The sequence below is a fragment of the Drosophila albomicans genome, chromosome X (assembly GCF_009650485.2).
Source record: "Drosophila albomicans strain 15112-1751.03 chromosome X, ASM965048v2, whole genome shotgun sequence".
NCBI lineage: Eukaryota > Metazoa > Arthropoda > Insecta > Diptera > Drosophilidae > Drosophila > Drosophila albomicans.
In genome coordinates, this window is record NC_047627.2 from 26,515,252 (window position 1) to 26,533,834 (window position 18,583).

General features: G+C 37.9%; 3 protein-coding genes across 15 annotated transcripts in view; 2 read left to right on the top strand and 1 right to left on the bottom strand.

The window, feature by feature from the left end:
• Positions 1–3,722, top strand: part of LOC117568720 (guanine nucleotide-releasing factor 2) — a 29,974-nt gene extending 26,252 nt beyond the window's left edge. For all 8 annotated transcript variants that reach the window (XM_052004924.1, XM_052004766.1, XM_052004209.1 and 5 more), the window contains 7 exons: positions 443–542; positions 608–1,269; positions 1,483–1,651; positions 1,870–2,415; positions 2,807–2,932; positions 3,001–3,132; positions 3,199–3,722. In XM_052004924.1, the coding sequence (XP_051860884.1) occupies positions 443–542; positions 608–1,269; positions 1,483–1,651; positions 1,870–2,415; positions 2,807–2,932; positions 3,001–3,132; positions 3,199–3,334 (1,871 nt within the window). In that variant the 3' untranslated portion in view covers positions 3,335–3,722. The remainder of the gene's footprint in view (positions 1–442; positions 543–607; positions 1,270–1,482; positions 1,652–1,869; positions 2,416–2,806; positions 2,933–3,000; positions 3,133–3,198) is intronic.
• Positions 3,723–6,588: 2,866 nt separating this feature from the next.
• Positions 6,589–18,128, top strand: LOC117574098 (protein shifted). 6 transcript variants are annotated; one of them, XM_034257757.2, is made up of 8 exons: positions 6,589–6,727; positions 13,292–13,684; positions 14,520–14,777; positions 14,866–15,060; positions 15,874–16,074; positions 17,526–17,621; positions 17,694–17,894; positions 17,960–18,128. In XM_034257757.2, exons 2-8 carry the CDS (start codon positions 13,297–13,299, stop codon positions 17,980–17,982), a joined length of 1,362 nt encoding a protein of 453 aa, XP_034113648.1. In that variant the 5' UTR covers positions 6,589–6,727; positions 13,292–13,296; the 3' UTR covers positions 17,983–18,128. The 6 variants fall into 6 exon arrangements, with proteins under 6 accessions (XP_034113648.1, XP_034113633.1, XP_034113657.1 ...); XM_052008493.1 differs by adding an exon at positions 11,126–11,206 and having other exon boundaries at positions 6,593–6,727; positions 17,694–18,128; XM_034257742.2 differs by having other exon boundaries at positions 17,694–18,128.
• On the bottom strand, positions 16,473–18,446 carry LOC117574137 (5-demethoxyubiquinone hydroxylase, mitochondrial). The gene is made up of 3 exons (XM_034257808.2): positions 18,261–18,446; positions 16,906–17,395; positions 16,473–16,841 (listed from the first exon to the last, which is right to left on the bottom strand). Exons 2-3 carry the CDS (start codon positions 17,386–17,388, stop codon positions 16,683–16,685), a joined length of 642 nt encoding a protein of 213 aa, XP_034113699.1. The 5' UTR covers positions 17,389–17,395; positions 18,261–18,446; the 3' UTR covers positions 16,473–16,682.
• Between the last annotated feature and the right edge of the window lie 137 nt (positions 18,447–18,583).

Consider the following 18,583-nt stretch of genomic DNA (forward strand, 5'->3'; position numbering starts at 1 on the left):
TCTCTAGCTGCAGCTTCAGTGCTTAGAGATGAGCGAGCTTACTCCCATCTCTAACTTCAGCTTAAGTGCTTAGAGATGAGCGAGTTTACTTCCATCTCTAACTTTAACTTAAGTGCTTAGAGATGAGCGAGTTTACTTCCATCTCTAACTTTAACTTAAGTGCTTACAGATGAGCGAGTTTGCTGCTGTATCTAACTTCAGCTTAAGTGCTTAGAGATGAGCGAGTTTACTTCCATCTCTAACTTCAACTTAAGTGGTTAGAGATGAGCGAGTTGACTCCCATCTCTAACTTCAGCTTGAGTGCTTACAGATGAGCGAGTTAACTCCCATCTCTAGTTGGAATAATCCGTATACACTCGGATTCAAATGAGGCGCATTTCCAAGATTTTTGGTACCTAATCCTTTCAACTGGCAATTCTTCCCTTCTCTCTCCCTCTCACAGTCTTGGCGTATGTGGAATGCGTATACTCGTTGGAGCATCGGCATACGATGCACACTACCTACAACATCGCCCGCAACATATCGCACAGTCAAACCATGAAGTAAGTACCCCAACAAAATTATGCTTTAAATGTAGATCATTAATCATACGATTTTGTATTCGCAGCATCATGCCGATGAGCAAGGATATGTCGCCGGAGCTGGAGACGCCGCCAGCGTTGCCGCCGAAGAACTACAAGCAGCGCAAGGCATCCACAACATCCTCCTCCTCCGCCTCCGCCTCCGCCTCAACTACAGTGCCGACAGCAATCATCACCACACCGCCAGCTAGTCCGAAGCCCATGCTAGGCGATGTCGGGCTGCGAGGCAGTCGCATGACGACGGTCAGCGAGGAGCTCAACGATGTGCAGGGTGCGAGCGAAGATGCTGCTGGTGGAGCGCCGGCGACATTGGACAGCAATGAGAATACGTTTTACTGTCACTCGCATCAGTTGCCCAGCGAAACAAGGGAAGAGTCCACAATGTTGGTGCCCATTAATACGCCCCAAATGCTGGAGGCAGGTGGCGAAGATGTCACTGGCGGAGCGGAGCAACAGCAGACGGAATCAAGGCAGCAATTACCTTGTGAACTGGAGCTGGACGAGGAGGATGAGGAGGAGGAGGAGGAAGAAGATGTCGATAATCAGCTGCCTAATATGCTGGAGGAGATTGACATTACGCCATATTTAATACTCAAAAAGAATGAGGAGGATGGGCCCGAGGTGAAGGGCGGCTACATTGATGCGCTGATCGTGCACGCCAGTCGCGTCCAAAAAGTCGCCGATAATGGTAGGCAACATACTCATAATCATAATCAGAATCAGAATCAAAATCATTATCATACGCTAAGTCATCCACATAATCGTAGCGGTAGTAGTAGTAATCATAGTCGTAGCAATCGTAATTGTCATAGTCAAAATTCACTAACACTGCCCCGGACAAACCGTAAACTAAACAATCCAAATCCATCTTCTGTTGTTGTTGTTCATTCCGTACGTGCAGCATTCAGCGAGGCGTTCATCACCACCTTTCGCACGTTCATTCAGCCGATCGATGTGATCGAGAAGCTGACCCATCGCTACACATACTTCTTCTGTCAGGTGCACGATCAGAAGCAGAAGGCGGCCAAGGAGACCTTTTCGCTCCTCGTGCGCGTTGTCAACGATCTGACGTGAGTATAAAATAAAAATGATCTAAATACTATCGATAACAATATCGATTGCTGGCGAACTATCGAATCCATTATAATTATGTTAAAGACATACAAATATTCAGTTCGTTTCGTCAATCGATAGTACCAACGATAGTTTGACAGCTTGCCAATTATCGATAGTTTTGTTACTTCCAAAATAATGTATGATTTCTAATTGACATTCTCTTTGTTAACAGCTCCACAGATCTGACAAGCCAACTGCTGAGCCTGTTGGTGGAGTTTGTCTATCAGCTGGTCTGCTCCGGTCAGCTCTATTTGGCCAAGCTGTTGCGCAACAAATTCGTGGAGAAAGTGACGCTCTACAAGGATCAACGCAGCATCCATTATGCCTTGGAGCGCGATCAGCTTGGCGGCATTATGGGCAGCGGCGGTGTCTGTAGCGGTGGCAATCAATTAAGTTTGCTCGACTTGAAGTCATTGGAGATTGCCGAACAGATGACGCTCCTGGATGCGGAGTTGTTTCAGAAAATCGAGATACCCGAAGTATTATTATTTGCCAAAGATCAGTGCGAGGAGAAATCACCCAATCTCAACAAGTTCACCGAGCACTTTAACAAAATGTCGTATTGGGCGCGCTCGAAAATCTTGCGACTGCAGGACGCCAAGGAGCGCGAGAAGCATGTGAATAAGTTTATCAAAATCATGAAACATTTGCGCAAAATGAACAATTACAATTCGTATCTGGCTCTGCTCTCTGCCCTGGACTCGGGTCCCATACGCAGGTATGATTAACATTCATCTAGGGAGTGTTCTACTATTCACTTTCGCTATTATTTCGCATTTTTAGTATTGTATTGCTTACGATTCCGCTTTATAATCATTTTATTTATACTTTATATTCTATATTTATTTAATTTTATGTTTGAAAAGTGCGAAAGTAAATACCAGAATAGTTATAAAATTAAATGAGTATAAATTGAAATGATTAATCCTGCTTAACATTCATCTAGGGAGTGTTCTACTATTCACTTTCGCTGTTATTTCGCGTTTTTTTTTAAATTTTACCTTATATTCCATATTTATACATTTTTATGATTTCAAAGTGCGACAGTGAATAAGATTAGTTATAAAATGAAATGAACATAAATTGAAATTAATTAATCCTCTTTGCAGATTGGAATGGCAGAAGGGCATTGCGGAGGAGTTGTGCTCGTTTTGTGCGCTCATCGATTCGAGCTCCAGTTTTCGTGCCTATCGTCAGGCGCTGGCCGAAACCAATCCGCCCTGCATACCCTACATGTAAGCATTAACTAATGGGTATATCATATATATGTACATAGTATTTACCTTTTTTACACCCCTTACAGCGGTCTGGTTCTACAGGATTTGACATTTGTGCATGTGGGCAATCAGGATTATGTGTCCAAGGGTGTCATCAACTTCTCCAAGCGCTGGCAACAGTACAACATAATTGTGAACATGAAACGTTTCAAGAAGTGGCAAGTCATCAAGGCATATTCACATTCATTATACGATTATACTAATTGAACTCAATTCAATTACAGCGCGTATCCATTTCGACGCAATGAGCGCATCATACGATTTTTTGACAACTTTAAGGATTTTATGGGCGAGGAGGAGATGTGGCAAATATCGGAACGCATCAAGCCCCGTGGTCGACGTCTGGTCAACAACTATTAGACGTTTGCCTCCTCCACTACAAAACACCAACTACATTTATAGTGCAATGGTTATACATATACTATATACTTATATATATATATATACTATATATTAACTTAGCAATTACAAACAACAACAACAAGAACAAGAAGATGAAAACACTGTAACTATTCTAACTGGGTCTGAGTAAATAATCGTTCGCTAATCGTATCTATATACACATACATATATAGTTATAATATATATATATATATATTCATGTATATATATCGGCAAATATATGTATAGCTAAAGCATGCAGTAATAATGTACCTAAATACCATATAAAAACATTACGAAAATACCACAGATCTGTAGTTGAACAAAACAAAAAAGCAGTGCGATAAAATATGAATTATGTAAAAACTATATATATATATATATACAATAATGTATAAACATACAGCAAACACTTCTAATCGGACGCGATATCCTATTTCATATTCTTTGTTTTATGTACTTTTTTTTTTTTTTGCTTTTGTTTCCCCAACAAATATAATTTTACACTGTATTAACAACGAATTTTCTGAACAACAAAAATATTACGTGTTTGTAGAAGCCAAAAAAAAAAAAACGAAAAAAAAACTAAATCAAAAAAACGTTTAAAGAGTTGTATGTGTTTTAAATAAGATTTAAAGAAAAACAAAACAAAATGAAACCAAAACGGTAACAATCACCTAAAAACACCAAATTGAAACGCACACAAAAAAAAGAAAAGAAAAAAAACTAGGAAACCTTTTCACTTGTAATCTACTACGATTGGAATATTTGGGATGATTTAAATCGTACTTTAAAACTGATTTTTTTTTGTGCATGCAGCGCTGTTTCGTTGACCATTAAAAACGTTGAAGAAAAACAAAAAAAAAAAAACAAGAAAACAAATACCTATCTTTACCTTTAAATTGAAACCGCTAATTTACCTCCACCTCGCATTTGTTTAAGGTCGGAATTTGAGAACGATTGACTTGCAGACTGTATGCACAAAAATGGTTGAAATGAAATACACCCCCCGAGGTTAACACTAGTTAAGATATCGACAAGAAAAGCAACAACAAAGTTAACTTTAAAACAAATCAATGCCAAGCCAAGACACCAACCTAGCCAAAATCAATCGAAAACTAAACAAACAAACAAACAATAATTGAGAAAGCTATAGTCAAGTGTGTGCTCTACTCTTGAGAGAATACAATAAAATTAAGTGTGACCGTGGCAAAGCAATATATCCAATATAGCTGCAATCAATTCTGAACCCGTTAAATTATTTCTTCGACGATCATAATCAATTTTTTAGAGTCATTTCATTTTTTTTTTTTATATATATATTTTTTGTCTTAAGAGGTGTGATCGAATTCCTAGGTAAATATATATATATATATAGCTATTGTTCCTATGTTCGGAATATATGGCTATATTGTCTTGGGATCGAAGCTGCCTTCTTGTGCCTGTTTTTGGTTACAATTCGGTTGACACTAAATTATGATACCCTTCAACCCCATGGTTACAGGGTATACTTAAGTTTCACACACTCAATTAAACGAATCAACTTGAAAAGTTACAAAAAAAAAATATAAAAATAAAAGAAAAAAATTATGAAATTTGAAAAAAAAATGATTGCTTTTAGCCAACTAAATATTTACAGAAATAAATATATACACGTACATATATATACAGAGATTTCCGTTTAAATAAATACTTTACAAAAGCGAAAAGAAAAATTGAAATTGAAAATGAAAATAAAAAAGAAATCTATCAAAATCGTATACAAAGTGTATATTAGTTAAGATAAGCAAACTTTATATACATATATAATATGCGATATATATGTATGTATCTATATGCACACACGTACACACATAGACACACAGTTACAGTTACAGGTGTAACAGCTTCCATGTTCCAACAACAGCATACAACAAACACACACACAAACACAGACACACGCACATAGAAACAAGACTGTCTTTAGGATATATGTAGTAGTATTTCTTGTATATCTAATCAATCTACATATACTTATATGATTATTATTGTATGTACTGCTGCTTATAAAAATTGTTATAAACGAAACTTTAGCAAAGTTACATGCACCCACATACACACATACACAGACACACACACTCAGACACAAACACATTGAAATTGAAATTGAAATTAAATCAAAATTTAAAGCTACCTAAATCTAAATTAACTAACCTCTACCTATGTATGTCCATACACACACACAGACATTCACACAGAGACGCACACAGGCATTGAATGCTATATGAACATACAAATATATATATATATATATTTATAATCGATATACAACTCATCGTATATCGGGATATCTCTGATTTAGTCATTGCTTTGTATGTGCCTATTATCAATTTTTGATGTACAATTTGAGGGACATCCGTTACCAGTTTTAAATAATATCCACATTTTTAAATATGTATGTATGTAATGTAATGTAATTTAATGTAATCGGATAAACAAAAACAAAATCAACAACAACAAACAAACAATCCGCAAACCTCGTACCGCAAATCCTAATGTTTAAGCTAAACTTAACAGTTTCAACATTTTTTTTTTAATTTTATGTTTTTTTTTTGTAATTTTAGTCTACTACATTGTATGTTTAACTTAACTAATTAGTTATTAAAAAATAATATATATACATATATATTTATCGTGACGTATTCGTACTTTCGTTTCCCCCAAGTAGAGCAATTTTCAATTGTAAATGTATTTGTAACTGAATGTTATACATTTATTCGTAAGAAAAATGGCTACAAATAAATGTATTTTTCCTTTAAAAAAAATTTAACGGGTTTCTAAATTTTTAATTCATAGAACGTTTTGAAGTTAGCGCCAAGCTTTAACAGTTCAGCAACATTATGTTAACATTTACACATATATTCACAGTTTGGTACATTGTCTTCTGTTCGCTGATGTAACTTTTTGGTATTATATTGTTGATCAATTGCAGAATCTGCATTTCCTTGTGTAAGCATAAAAACAAATGCTTGATGTATTTTTCGTATATTGCAAAACTGTTATCAATTAGTGTGAAAAGTTTGTTTGGAGCACTGCTGCAAAAAATAATTTTTAAAATACGCGCGTCGTATTGCACAAGAAAAATACCAACATATTCGCTGCAGTGTAACCAGCCAATCGTTCTGTTTGGTATATATTTGCCGCCGTAAAAAAGTATATTTTCAACTGTAGTCTGTGGTCACGTTGCCGGCCCCACACTGCATAGCAGCAAAACAAAAAGTCAACGGTTTCGAACGGTACTCGCACTTGTCGTCGTCAGAGAGTCTCGTCCTCCGCTGCAAACGGAAGAAATTTGCAAAGTTTTCGCATACGAATTAATGATCTAAAGCTAAAGTAATTTGAATGAATATATAACAAATTTATGTGTGTGTGTGTGTGTGTGTGATTATGTGATTTTTGTTAATTTATTTGTTAATGTGCAATTTAAAAGGATTCTACGAAAACATCAAAAACCTAGTGAAATAGCTTTGAGAATTAATAGCGCCAAAAAAAAGAAACAGCAAAAAGAAAAATACGATACGATCAACCATAAACAACAATAAGAAGCGGTAAAGTTGTGTCGGTGAGGAAGTTAAGGCGAGGCGAGGCGGGGCGGGCAGCATCCAATTTGCAGCTCTTTCAACGGTTTTTAATATCAATCGATTGATCGCTGGCTGCTGCCCCAACAACGATCGTTCAATTAATATTCGCTTGTCCGCTTCATTTAGTACACTTGATTGCCTGTTGAACGCGGCGAACGATCATCGGCAACATCATTATCGTCATCGTCAGTGTGATGATAATGATAACGATGCTGTTGATGTGATGTCTCTCTTCTTTGGCAGACAAATTGAATGCTCCTTCGAATGCTGCTGCTGTTGTTTTTGTAGTTGTTGTTCAATATTCAAAGTGCGAGCTAAGTGAAGCCGGCTAACAGCCGATATACAACATTATATGCGTACAGATAGTCGATAAATTACGTAATGCAAATTTTGAACCCTTTTTTTCGTGTTTAGTCTTTGCTTTTGTTTTCGGTTGGATTTTTGTTTTCTTTTTATTTTTTTGCAAAGTTGACCCTGAGCACTAATTGAGCTTCAGTCAACTGCGTGCGTTTGTGTGTGTGTGTGTGTGTGTGGGAGCAAGCTGGAGTATAAGAAGCTTTCAAAGCTGAGTTCAACGGTATCAGCTGAGCTGGAGAGCTGAACGGATCCTACAGAAGTTGCCGTAAAGCTTTCGGTGTAGTTGTTTTTACTTGTGTGTAGTGGCGTTTTTTTTTCTAATGTGCCCAATGTTTTTCTTGCAGTGTATTTTGTTAGCCTCCACTGGGCCGCCTGTACTTACTGCACATACTCACACACACAGGCACACAGACTATATTTACTTTGGTGTTGTTGTTTGCGTTTTGGCGCGCTTGAAAGGCGTGAAAGTCATTGTCCAATGCAGCACTGACTATGAATGCGGACTGCGCTTCTGCTGTTCTGCTGCCGCCATCGCTAACACCTTGTTGCCCACCTTGCTGTTGTTGTTGTTGTTGTTGGTAGTAGACCGGCAAACAGTCGACTTCTTGACCACTTATGTGAGTGTATGTGTGTGTGTGTGTGTGTGCAGCAACGACAAACAAATGGAGTGGTGTGCAAAACTCCTCAATCTCGATCGTATGCACACACACACACACAGACACACATACTTTTACAATCACACACAGCAAACACGCACACACACACGGAGCTGCACAATACAATCGCAAAATCAGAAATCAGAGTTCTGTTTTCTGTGAAGTAGCTTCTGCTCATCTCTCCTCCTTCTTCTTCTCCTTCAGCTTCTCTCTCTCTCTCTCTCTCTCTCGTTTGCTCTTTGCTCGCTTACTGGTTGTTGTCTGCGCTGTTTTGTCTTTCCCCGTCCACCCGTTAACATTCCCATGCCCATCTCCTTGTCACGTTTCATCTCGTCCCGTCCCATCCCATCCCATCCCGCAGCGTCTGTCGTTTTGTCTTGGCCTGGCTGGTCTGCCAGCCAGCCTGCTTGTCTCGCGCTCGCTACTTGACCGGCTGCACTGCGACGTCGCTGTCGCCGTCGCAGTCGACGTTGGCAGCGACGTCGACAGCGGTACTTGAGCCCACTTGGAGACAGTCGTTCGTTGTTCTTGTTCTCCTCGTTGTTGCTGTTGTTATTATTATTATATGTGTTCGCTTCTTCTTCCTTCATCTTCTGGCCAGTGGTCAAGAGATGAGCATATGGCCAAAACGATCGCGACAATAATAACTCAGATATTATAGAATTATTTTGGAGTTGCACTTAAAATTATATTGTTATAGCGAAAAACTAATATTTATTAGAAATATTATCATTTATCTTGCATTTTTTTATCATTTCTATATTAATTTTTTTTGAAATTTGGGTTTATAAGGAAATTTTTAAATAACATCGAGTGGAAATTAGTGAAAGGATCAGTTTTACTTTACTCTAATTTCCAAATCAAATCAATTGATTGTTTAAAATTGTACAAATTTCGGATCAGTAAAAAATATAACACCTGAAAATATGAAAATTGTGACAAATCATAATAATCTTATTTTTAAACTTGCCACAAGCTTAAATCGAAAATTACATTCCCATTTTTTTTTTTAAACTTATTTATTTTGGTCAAAAGCTTTTTAGCCAAATAAATTCTTTAATGTTTTGTATACTATGAAAAATGTAAAAAAAAAAAAATACAAATTGATTTATTTTTAAGGCATTTTTGCTTTTTTTTCACTTCCTGAAAGAATAACTCTAATTTTTAAGTGATGTAAGTACAATAATGACAAAAGCATTTAAAAGCAAAGTTCATATTTGCACTTCACTTTGTAGAGCATTCGAAAGTCGCCTAGGTTGATGTGGAGGCGATGCTGTGATTGTCTGGTTGCCTGGTTGCAAATATTTACTGAAGGTGTTTTTGATGCTCTCTTCAGTTGTGTGTTGTTCATTAAGCAAACAACGAGTGTTGTGCTTATTGTTGTTGTTATTGTTGTTCTTGTTATTGTTCTGGTTATCTTTGTGATTGTTAGCATCATTTAAATCGGGAGACAAGTTAAAAAGTAACATCGATTTGATATGAGGATCGTGTTGGCATTGTTTATGCTTTAATTTTGTTTAGCTATTCGTTTTTTCTTCATCAACTCAACTTCTGCCTGACACATTTTTATTGCATCATCCCAGCTTCGTGCTTTGTCGCCAGCCCTGAGTTTTGTCCAGCCCTGCGGCTGGCTATGTCAACCGCCTCTTCGGCTCGAGGGCTCCTAAAGTGGTCGCTGTCCAAACATACAGACATATGAGTATGCGATTTCCACAGTTCTTCCGTTTCTCTGACCGAACCCAAACTTAAAACTCAAACCCAACTTCAAACTGGATTCCCAATACCAAAAGACAGGCATATAAAGAGAGATTGAGAGGAGAGAATCAGAGCAAAAGAGAGGGAGAGTGAGACTGGAATTGAGACGAAGAGTGGGACACACTATGTCATTGCTATCCCGATTTCAATTCCATCTCCAATTCCGATCTCGATCCCGATCCCATCCTCTTGCTTCGTTCTCTGAAATTTTTATTTTTATTTCCATTTGTTGTTGTTGGCCTCTTCTTTATATTCTGGGTAATAAGGTGTGAGAAAGGCAATAATCGTAAAGAGCTAACAAATTGTTGCTGCTGCTGTTGATGCTTCTGCTTCTGCTTTCTGCTTTGAATGCAGTTGTTGCTGTCTTCGGTTTCACGCTTAAATGTTAATCTGTCCTTTTTAGTCGCTCCATACACTTCTCTGATCATGGTAACTGAGAGATCGCTTTAAGGTGTGATATAGGGTGAGGCTATTTGTTTGGATTGCTTATAAACATGCCAAAACAAACTTGAACTCGAACTCAAATTGAGCTATAATCGGAAGTAACAAAACTATTTTACTATGCACAATCTTACAGCACGCTGATAGATTACACTGAGAGAAAATTCTATGGCACAGTTGAGATTTTAAAACATTCAATTGATTGCAAAATAGGTAAATACAATTAAAATAAATAGAGAGTTAAGAAATTATAATTTATTATCAAATCGGAAACTGAAAATTGCAATAAATAAAGAGTTATAAAAGTATCTCAATTTTTAACGAAGGGGAAAAACTTGAATTTATTATCAAAATAGGTAAATGAAAATTGAAATAAATAAATTTCTTATTACATTTCTCATAAAATTAAAATAAAGAGTAATTCTTCTATTTCATTATAACAATATTTAATTAAAATAAAGAATGCCCAGCTTTACATTTCTCAATTACAGTCAGTTATGTCAGGAAAGTCAGGAATCTCGTTGAGACAACGATTCTATTGAAATTCCAGTTTCAAGCGCAGTTTGCGTGACCTTTTTTTCTTGAGGATGTCAACTAAAAAACGATTGAGCAACAGACAAGACATGTGAATCGAATCGTTTGAAATTGAGTATACAAACAATTATATTAAAATAGTATATACATATGTATGTCTCCGTCTTGTGCACTTGTGTCTACTAAGTGCCACTAACTAATCAACGTATCAAGCGGGGCTCTTATCAATATTTCCATTAATCACACAAAATATAATATTATAGCATTTTGTTGGTGTTGTTATTTCCAAATGGGGAAAAGTCAAAACAAATGAAATGCTGCGTGCTATTTTTATTTGTTTTTGTTTTATTTTTTATGTAGTATCTGCCAGAGTTTATTGCGTTGTGTTCATTTCAATTCTTTATAAGCTTTCTTCACATCCGTCAATTTGAAGAAGTTTGCAAAGAACGTGGGTGGAGCAACTCTAATTGGATGCAATTAAAAAACAAGTAAGAAGAGTTAATTAAAAAAAAAAGAAGAAACTAAAAATTATAGTAAAATTTTACTTGATTCTTACTCATTCTTAATCTTAATCATTCATTGCTCAAAAATTGAACAGACAAACGGATTATAGTGTCACTTTATTTGATATGCTCAGTTTTATTACCCTTCTTGGTGCAGAAGACAACATACTGCTGGCAGTCACTGTGTCACTGTGTGTGTCTCTGTGTGTGTGAGCATAACCTCAATTGTTAAGGAGAGAGAGAGAGAGAATGTCGTCGTATCGTATCGCATATCGATAGCCTCGATTGTCGATTGTTGGTCGATGGCATTCCTTATTTGTATGCTTAATGCGAAGCCACATGTCATTATCTTCAAGTAATTCCTCATAATCGCCATGTTTGATCTTATTAAGACACCTTAACTTGTTTTCTTCGACATGGACATCATCGACTCCCGTTCCCGTTCCTTGTCCCGCTACCTCTTTGTCTCTTTGTTGTTGTTATTGTTGTCGTTGTTGTCGTTGTCGCTGTTCCCCTCGTTACGCTCATTCAGTACGTGCTGTTGATGGCCAGACAAATGGCCAGCCAAGTGGCCTGTCTGTCCGTCTGTCCGTCCGTCCGTCCGTCCGTCTGCCTGGCAACTGATTCGATGTCGTTTTGGCCTGTCTCCGATCACATTCATTTTTTCACCCGTCTGTCGTTTTTTTTTTTTGTGTTTTTTTTTTTCTTTCATTATGTTAAATTTCTGCCTTGTCTGTGCCCCGTCGTCTTGCCTCGGCCTCGGCCACTGCACCTGCAGGCAACATCGTTGACTCTCTTGGGCAACAACTACTCTTCACACCACGCCAAGTGCTAACGACTTTGTACCTGCTCTGTCTCCAAGTCTGTCTTCTGTCTTCTGTCCACCGTCTTCTGCCTTCTGCCTTCTGTCTCCCATCGCCCATCTCTCATCTCCTACTCCGATCTCTGTATCACAGTCGCAGCTTCCATTAACGATCAACGCATCAACCGCATTGTAACCTCTTCTCCTCTTTTTTTTGTATTTTATTATAGATTATTTTTGTTTTGCTTTTGCTTTTGGAGTTAAGATCAATCCCCAGTAGCTGCATTCAATGCACATTCACTTTGCCATTTCAATCCATTTCAAAACCAAATCAAGACGTTAAAATCATTATGGAAATCAGTTAGATAATCCTAAGAAAATAACTCATTTAAATTGCAGTTCGAAAACATATTAATTGATAGAGAAACGAGTATGATAAATCTGTATAGAATTGAAATGAAACTTTTCTAAATAAGTTAAAACGAATATGAAATAATAATATAAATAAGTATCAAATAGGAGTAAGAAAGTGGAATTCAAAATGTGAAATTGAATTAAGAAAAAATATGAAATAATAATACTAAGAAGATAATTTCAAATATCAGTATAAAGTGGAATTCAAATGGGGTTTTTTTTTTCTTGGGACAACCTTCAAAATGAGAAGACATAAGAATGGATAAATGTGGTCACAGTTGTGACATCTCGAGACCCTTTAATTAGGTTGTGAAAAATTATAATTGATTGATCTTCAATTTAGGTTGAATTCAGCTTCTAGTTCAATTCTATTTCTATTTCTGGTATTGTTAATTTATTGTGTTAATAATACTTATAAACTAATTTAATAAAGTGTCGATATATGTGCTTTTTTTGTTATTGTCAGCTGCCATCTGTGTTGATTGTGGATATATCGCGAATATGCGATGTTCAAATAGAGTTTTCTTTGCATTGGGCACTTAGCTCAATCAGTTTTATTTTTTCATTTCGTTTTTTTTATGAATAGCAAAGTCAATATTTGCGAGTGCACAGCAAAGTTGCGAAGCAAAGGAAGCGAACTGAACAAAGAAAAGCAAACATCGAGTGCGACTGAGAAATGCAAATATTGTTTGATATCTGTTGCTTTGTTTGAATAGTATTTCCATTTCCATTTCGATTTGCCAATTTTCAATTTGCAATTTGCAATATTGCGATTGCAGCTGATCTATTAATTAATGTGCATCTGTTTGTTATTTTGATGATCGTCCCCTCTCCTCTCCCCTCTCCAATCACAGCAAACATGCCACTGCAGGAACTCGGTTGCTTTGTCAAATGGTTCTATCTGGTGCTGATTGTCCAAACCATATTATGCCTTGGCCACATCGAGTGTCGTCAGAATCACAATCGTCACAACAACAACAACAATAACAATAGAAGAGGCGATTCGATCAGCTCAGAGGAGAATCACAGTCTTGGCGATGATGTCGATAATATTGCAGATAGCGATAGCAGCATTGGCGCTGGACACTCCGCAGGCGGAGGTGGAGCTGGAGGAGGAGGAGGCGGAGGCTTCCATCGACGCTCGGGACGAAGGAGAGCGCAGGGCGGTGGTGGAGGCAATCGACACAATCGCAATGAGGAGAGCATCTCGCTCTGGATCAACGAACAGCAGCTCAAGATGCTAAGCGGTGAGTTTGTTAAACACTCTGTGAACCGGTTCGCTGCACCAATTAGCGAGTACAAATGCGGTTTCTGGAACAGTTCGGCATTTGAAACTTTTGTATTACTTAAAAATAGCCAAATAGCTTCGAGTTTAGTTTCAAAATTAGAATCAAAATATGAACTGAGGAGAAATTGCGGTTCATCCAAATGGTTCAGCCTTGAACCGTTCTGCTGATTGAGATGATTCTGTGAACCGGATCGGGGCCACAATTACTTTTACTTTCATCGGATAAAAATGCGTTTTTTTCGGATCGGTTCGGCCAAGTCGATTCAAGCTAAGTTTGTATGTTGAAATTAAAATATGAATTAAATTTTAAAAGAGTAAAAATTGCGGTTCATCCAAATGGTTCAGCCTTGAACCGTTCTGCTGATTGAGATGATTCTGTGTGTTTTTCAGAATGGCTCGGCTTTAAAGCTTTTGCATTTTTAAAAAATACCCGAGTAAATTCGAGCTAAGTTTTTATGTTGCAATCAAAATATGAATTAAATTTTCAAGGAGTAGAAATTGCGGTTCATCGAACTGGTTCAGCCTTGAACCGTTTTGATAATATTCTAGCTTAAATGTTATCACTGTGATAATATAGTAGAGAAGAATCAAATATAGTTTTATGTGGGAACTAAAATAAAAGCAGAATAATGCTTGTAAGAATATGAACATAGATTACTCGTTGAACCGGTTCAGGGTTACTCTCTTCAAATGAACTCTCGTGCTATTCTAGAAATGTAGATATATAGATTATAGACTCCTCGCACAAGTAGCGCTTTATCTTTTATCAGTAAGCTATCAATTCTTCCCCACAGCGCTCTACTTTCCCCAGGGCTACTCGGATCGCATCTATGCCATTCACAATGGCCGCGTGACGAACGAGATGCGCGACACGACGTTCTACAATTATCTGGTGATACCATCGGAGGTGAACTATGTGAACTTCACATGGAAGTCGGGCAAACGCAAGTATTTCTACGATTTCGATCGACTGCAGACAATGGACGAGAGCATTTTGAAGGCGCCAACGTTGTCGATCAACAAACGTGGCCGCATTCCGCAGGAGCAGAAAAGTAAGTAAGCCCATCATAGAGTGAAGTTTTAGAATGCAGTGTGCAATCGCACTGTTTCCCCATTTTTCTATATATCAATCTAAGCTAGATTTTAGCATATTCCTGCCCTGCACCGGAAACAGCTCGGGCACCGCCTCCTTCAATGTCGGCCTCAAGATTCAGACCAAAAAGAACAAACCATTATCGGGCACACCCATCCGTCTGAACTTCAAAAAGGAATGCGCACATAGAGGTGTGTATGATATAGACGCTTCCAACCCTACTTCACTAACAACTTTGCAAGGTAGTGTATATGAAAAGTCAATAAAAATGCTTTATATTCAAATTTGCATAGAACACCGTTGAGGGCGCTCAAGAGCAAACTATTCAAAATCAATTTTCGGAATTTTACCTTATGGTATTTGTTTTTGTTCTTGGGCGTGCTCTATTTGTAATTACATTTTATCATTCATTTTTCGTACTGTCGCTAATGCTTTTCCGTTTCGCCATTCGTCCGCTTTTACTTGTACTTCCCCTTCCTTCCTTACAGCACACTCGTATTCTTATCTCTACGCTCCAAGCTCACTCGCTATCGATATCTCTTTTCCTGGGTTTTCTTAAGCTCAATAACAGCATATTTAGAAACTAGAAACACGATTTGAAGAGGTTTTTGAAAAGATTTCAGAAATAAAAGAACAGTAATTGCAGAAAAATATAATTGACAACGCGTCCTCCCGGCCGTCTGTCCATTCCCTTAAATGCACAGATCTCAGAAACTACAAATAATAGAGCCACCAAATTTTGGTAGCAAACATCATCGAAAACAAAACATATTTGCAAATTTATTTTCAGTCACATAAAAGACAAGATCGTTTCTTTGCTCTGCTTTTCTTCTTATGCTTTTTTGTGCTATCTCTGGTATACCCTTTCGCTTTGTCGAGTCTCTCGACTCATTCGTTGTGCTTACATACATCTACACACACACACGCACACACAAAGTCCGCTTTCACTTTCTCTTAGAAAAAGAAAAAAACAAAAACAAAGAAAAAACACACACACAACAAAACCACAAACGACAAAAACAAAAAATGATTGAACTAAACTAAATAAACTTAAGCTCCCGATCCAGAATGCACACTGAAATGTGGCAAGAATGGTTACTGCAACGAGGATCACATCTGCAAATGCAACGTCGGTTACACAGGCCAATACTGTGAGACGGCCTTCTGTTTCCCACAATGCCTCAACGGCGGCAATTGCACGGAGCCATCGAAATGCACCTGTCCCGATGGCTATCAAGGCACACAGTGCGAGGGCGGTAAGTCAACCACACTTCTCTATATAGAATACTATCCAGACTAACTGACTGATAGGAGTACAGCTGTGAACTTTAAAATATCAGTGCGATAGAAATAACATATAACTACATTATTAAATTTTCTCGAAGTTGCACTGCTATTTCAAAGTTCACAGCTGTATAAGCAGTCCAACCGGTATGAGTTAGAAGGCTGAAATGAAATGCAGCAGATACTATATTTCATTGCCACGGAGCTAGTCTACCATAATAATATCCACTTTTTTAATACCACAAGTTATTAAATAAAACATATTCTCTTGGTTGCCTTAGAGAAGTATTAAAACTCAGCCCAAAATGGTAAGAGCTAAAAGGCTGCAATCAAAACTCCCACAGCAAATGGATTAGTTAAATGTCGGACAACAAGCACATTTTATTTTACGCTTTACAGCTTTATTAACTGACTAACAAATACATCAAGGAACTGCCCAAACAGTAATAGCTAGAAGGTTGTAAATTCATTGCAAATGAATTAAATCCAGAATTAAATGTCACAGCTGACAGCTCACAGATTATATTTTACGATCTATTTATCTATATATTTAATAGCACACATGGTTAAACGTTCACATTTAGATCTTTTTGGATATAGCTATGGCTGTCTTGCAGCCAAATTTAATGACCTCGGTCAAGGCGTTATAGAACGGCGCCTGCTCAGCACCACAATCAATGCCGGTGTCGTGATGCTCTTGTTCCTCGTCGCGAAACTTTGTGATCGTCTCCAGCAGCTCCTGCAAAATGTTAGAAATACTTGTAAAGACTTCAGAACCTCTTTGTTTTCATTACTAAACATACCTTATCTGGGTTCGGGGATTCCATAATCTGTCGCAACTGATCGTTGTAGTGTTCAACGATCACTGTTTCTACAGCCACAGTGCAGGCCATGGCGGCCTTCTCACCCATCAGCGCTGTGCCCGCGCCCAGGGCAAATGCAGCCACATTCCAAATGGGCGCCATGACTGTGGGACGCACTCGATGGTGTTGTATTAGATGCTCGAATTGCTTGCGATGCTCCTTCTCCTGCTCCCACATATGCTCAATTGTTTTGCCCATGGGCCCATTGCCCAGAATTGCCATTTGTCCCGCATATATGCGATCGGCGCCCAATTCGCCAGCATGATCCACGCGTATAATCTCATCTGTTAGCGGTGTTGGTCGAGGGCGCAATGGAGGCTTTGGTTTACTGTCGGTATTGGCATTGGGGGAAGAGGTGGCGGTGCTGCAGCGTCTGGAAAGACGGATAATCTGCTTGCCCGCACTACTGGCGGTTCTTAGCATTGTTTGGCTGTAAATAGAAGAGTCATAATATCATAAATACGTATCTTTGAAATCAATTTTAGACTGAGGTTTTTTGTCATAGCTTAAGGATTGAAGACAATACATTTCATGATTCCTTTTTTATGGTTTCGCCACAGGAATTTGCAAGGAGAAGTGCTTGAATGGCGGTAAATGCATACAAAAGGACAAATGCCAATGCTCAAAAGGATATTACGGCCTGCACTGTGAATACTGTGAGTGTAATCCTCGATACTCGATTCATGCTCAGTGTGTAACTTATTTAATTTGTTGTTGCCGCATTGCAGCCAAGTGCGTGATACCGTGCAAGAATGGCGGACGCTGCATTGGCAACAATATGTGCCGCTGCCCGAACGGACTCGATGGTCATCATTGCGAAATTGGACGCAAGCAGCGTTCCACCTGCAAGTGCAGCAACGGTGTCTGCTTGGGCAGCAACAAGGAATGCAAGTGCCAGGATGGCTATCAGGGACGCCACTGTCGACGTCGTAAGTCCCAGCAGAGGAGACACTATGGTTGATCTTCTACACTGTCTGTCTCGCTCTCTCTACAGGCATTACAAATCGTTCGCTTTGAGCGCTGTTTGTTCTCTCTCGCTGGGCCCACAATGGACACGCACCAACATGTCACATGTAAAATAACAAATACAACCACTTAAACAAACAAAAACAAGTTAAACGTAATCGTACACGTTTGTTTGGGGCTCCACTTCCAACAACAATTATACTATTTAAAATGAAAATGGACAAAACGAAATAATACTAATTGTGATACAAATTTTTTTTGTAATTTAAAATTCTTAAATAAAAACTAAACTAAAACAAAAAAAAAAAAAAACAAAACAAAACACTCACTTGTATCAGGTAACAATTGACAATAAGAATTTTATGCAACAGTTCACGGAATGCAGACACAATGTTTTTATTATTTTACGACCGGACCGGCTGATAATTGGACTACTAGGGATGGAGAAAAATCGACGACATATCGATGACATGTTCGTGCATCTTAAAATTATAATTTGGTTAATTAATGATTTTGCAGCGAAATATTATTTAGATAATCATTTAGCATGATAAAATGATTCTTTTAGATGAATTCTAACTTTAATATAACGAAATAAAAAAAATACAAATTTTATAAGTGACAGTAGTATTTTTATACCAATAAGAATATA

Coding starts and splice junctions, on each gene's coding strand:
- LOC117574137 (XM_034257808.2), bottom strand. CDS start 17,388: ATGCTAAGAACCGCCAGTAGTGCGGGCAAGCAGATTATCCGTCTTTCC. Junction 16,842..16,905: donor AATCCCCGAACCCAGATAAG/GTATGTTTAGTA, acceptor AACATTTTGCAG/GAGCTGCTGGAGACGATCAC.
- LOC117574098 (XM_034257742.2), top strand. CDS start 13,297: ATGCCACTGCAGGAACTCGGTTGCTTTGTCAAATGGTTCTATCTGGTG. Junction 15,061..15,873: donor TTCACTAACAACTTTGCAAG/GTAGTGTATATG, acceptor AATAAACTTAAG/CTCCCGATCCAGAATGCACA. Junction 17,622..17,693: donor CGGCCTGCACTGTGAATACT/GTGAGTGTAATC, acceptor GCCGCATTGCAG/CCAAGTGCGTGATACCGTGC.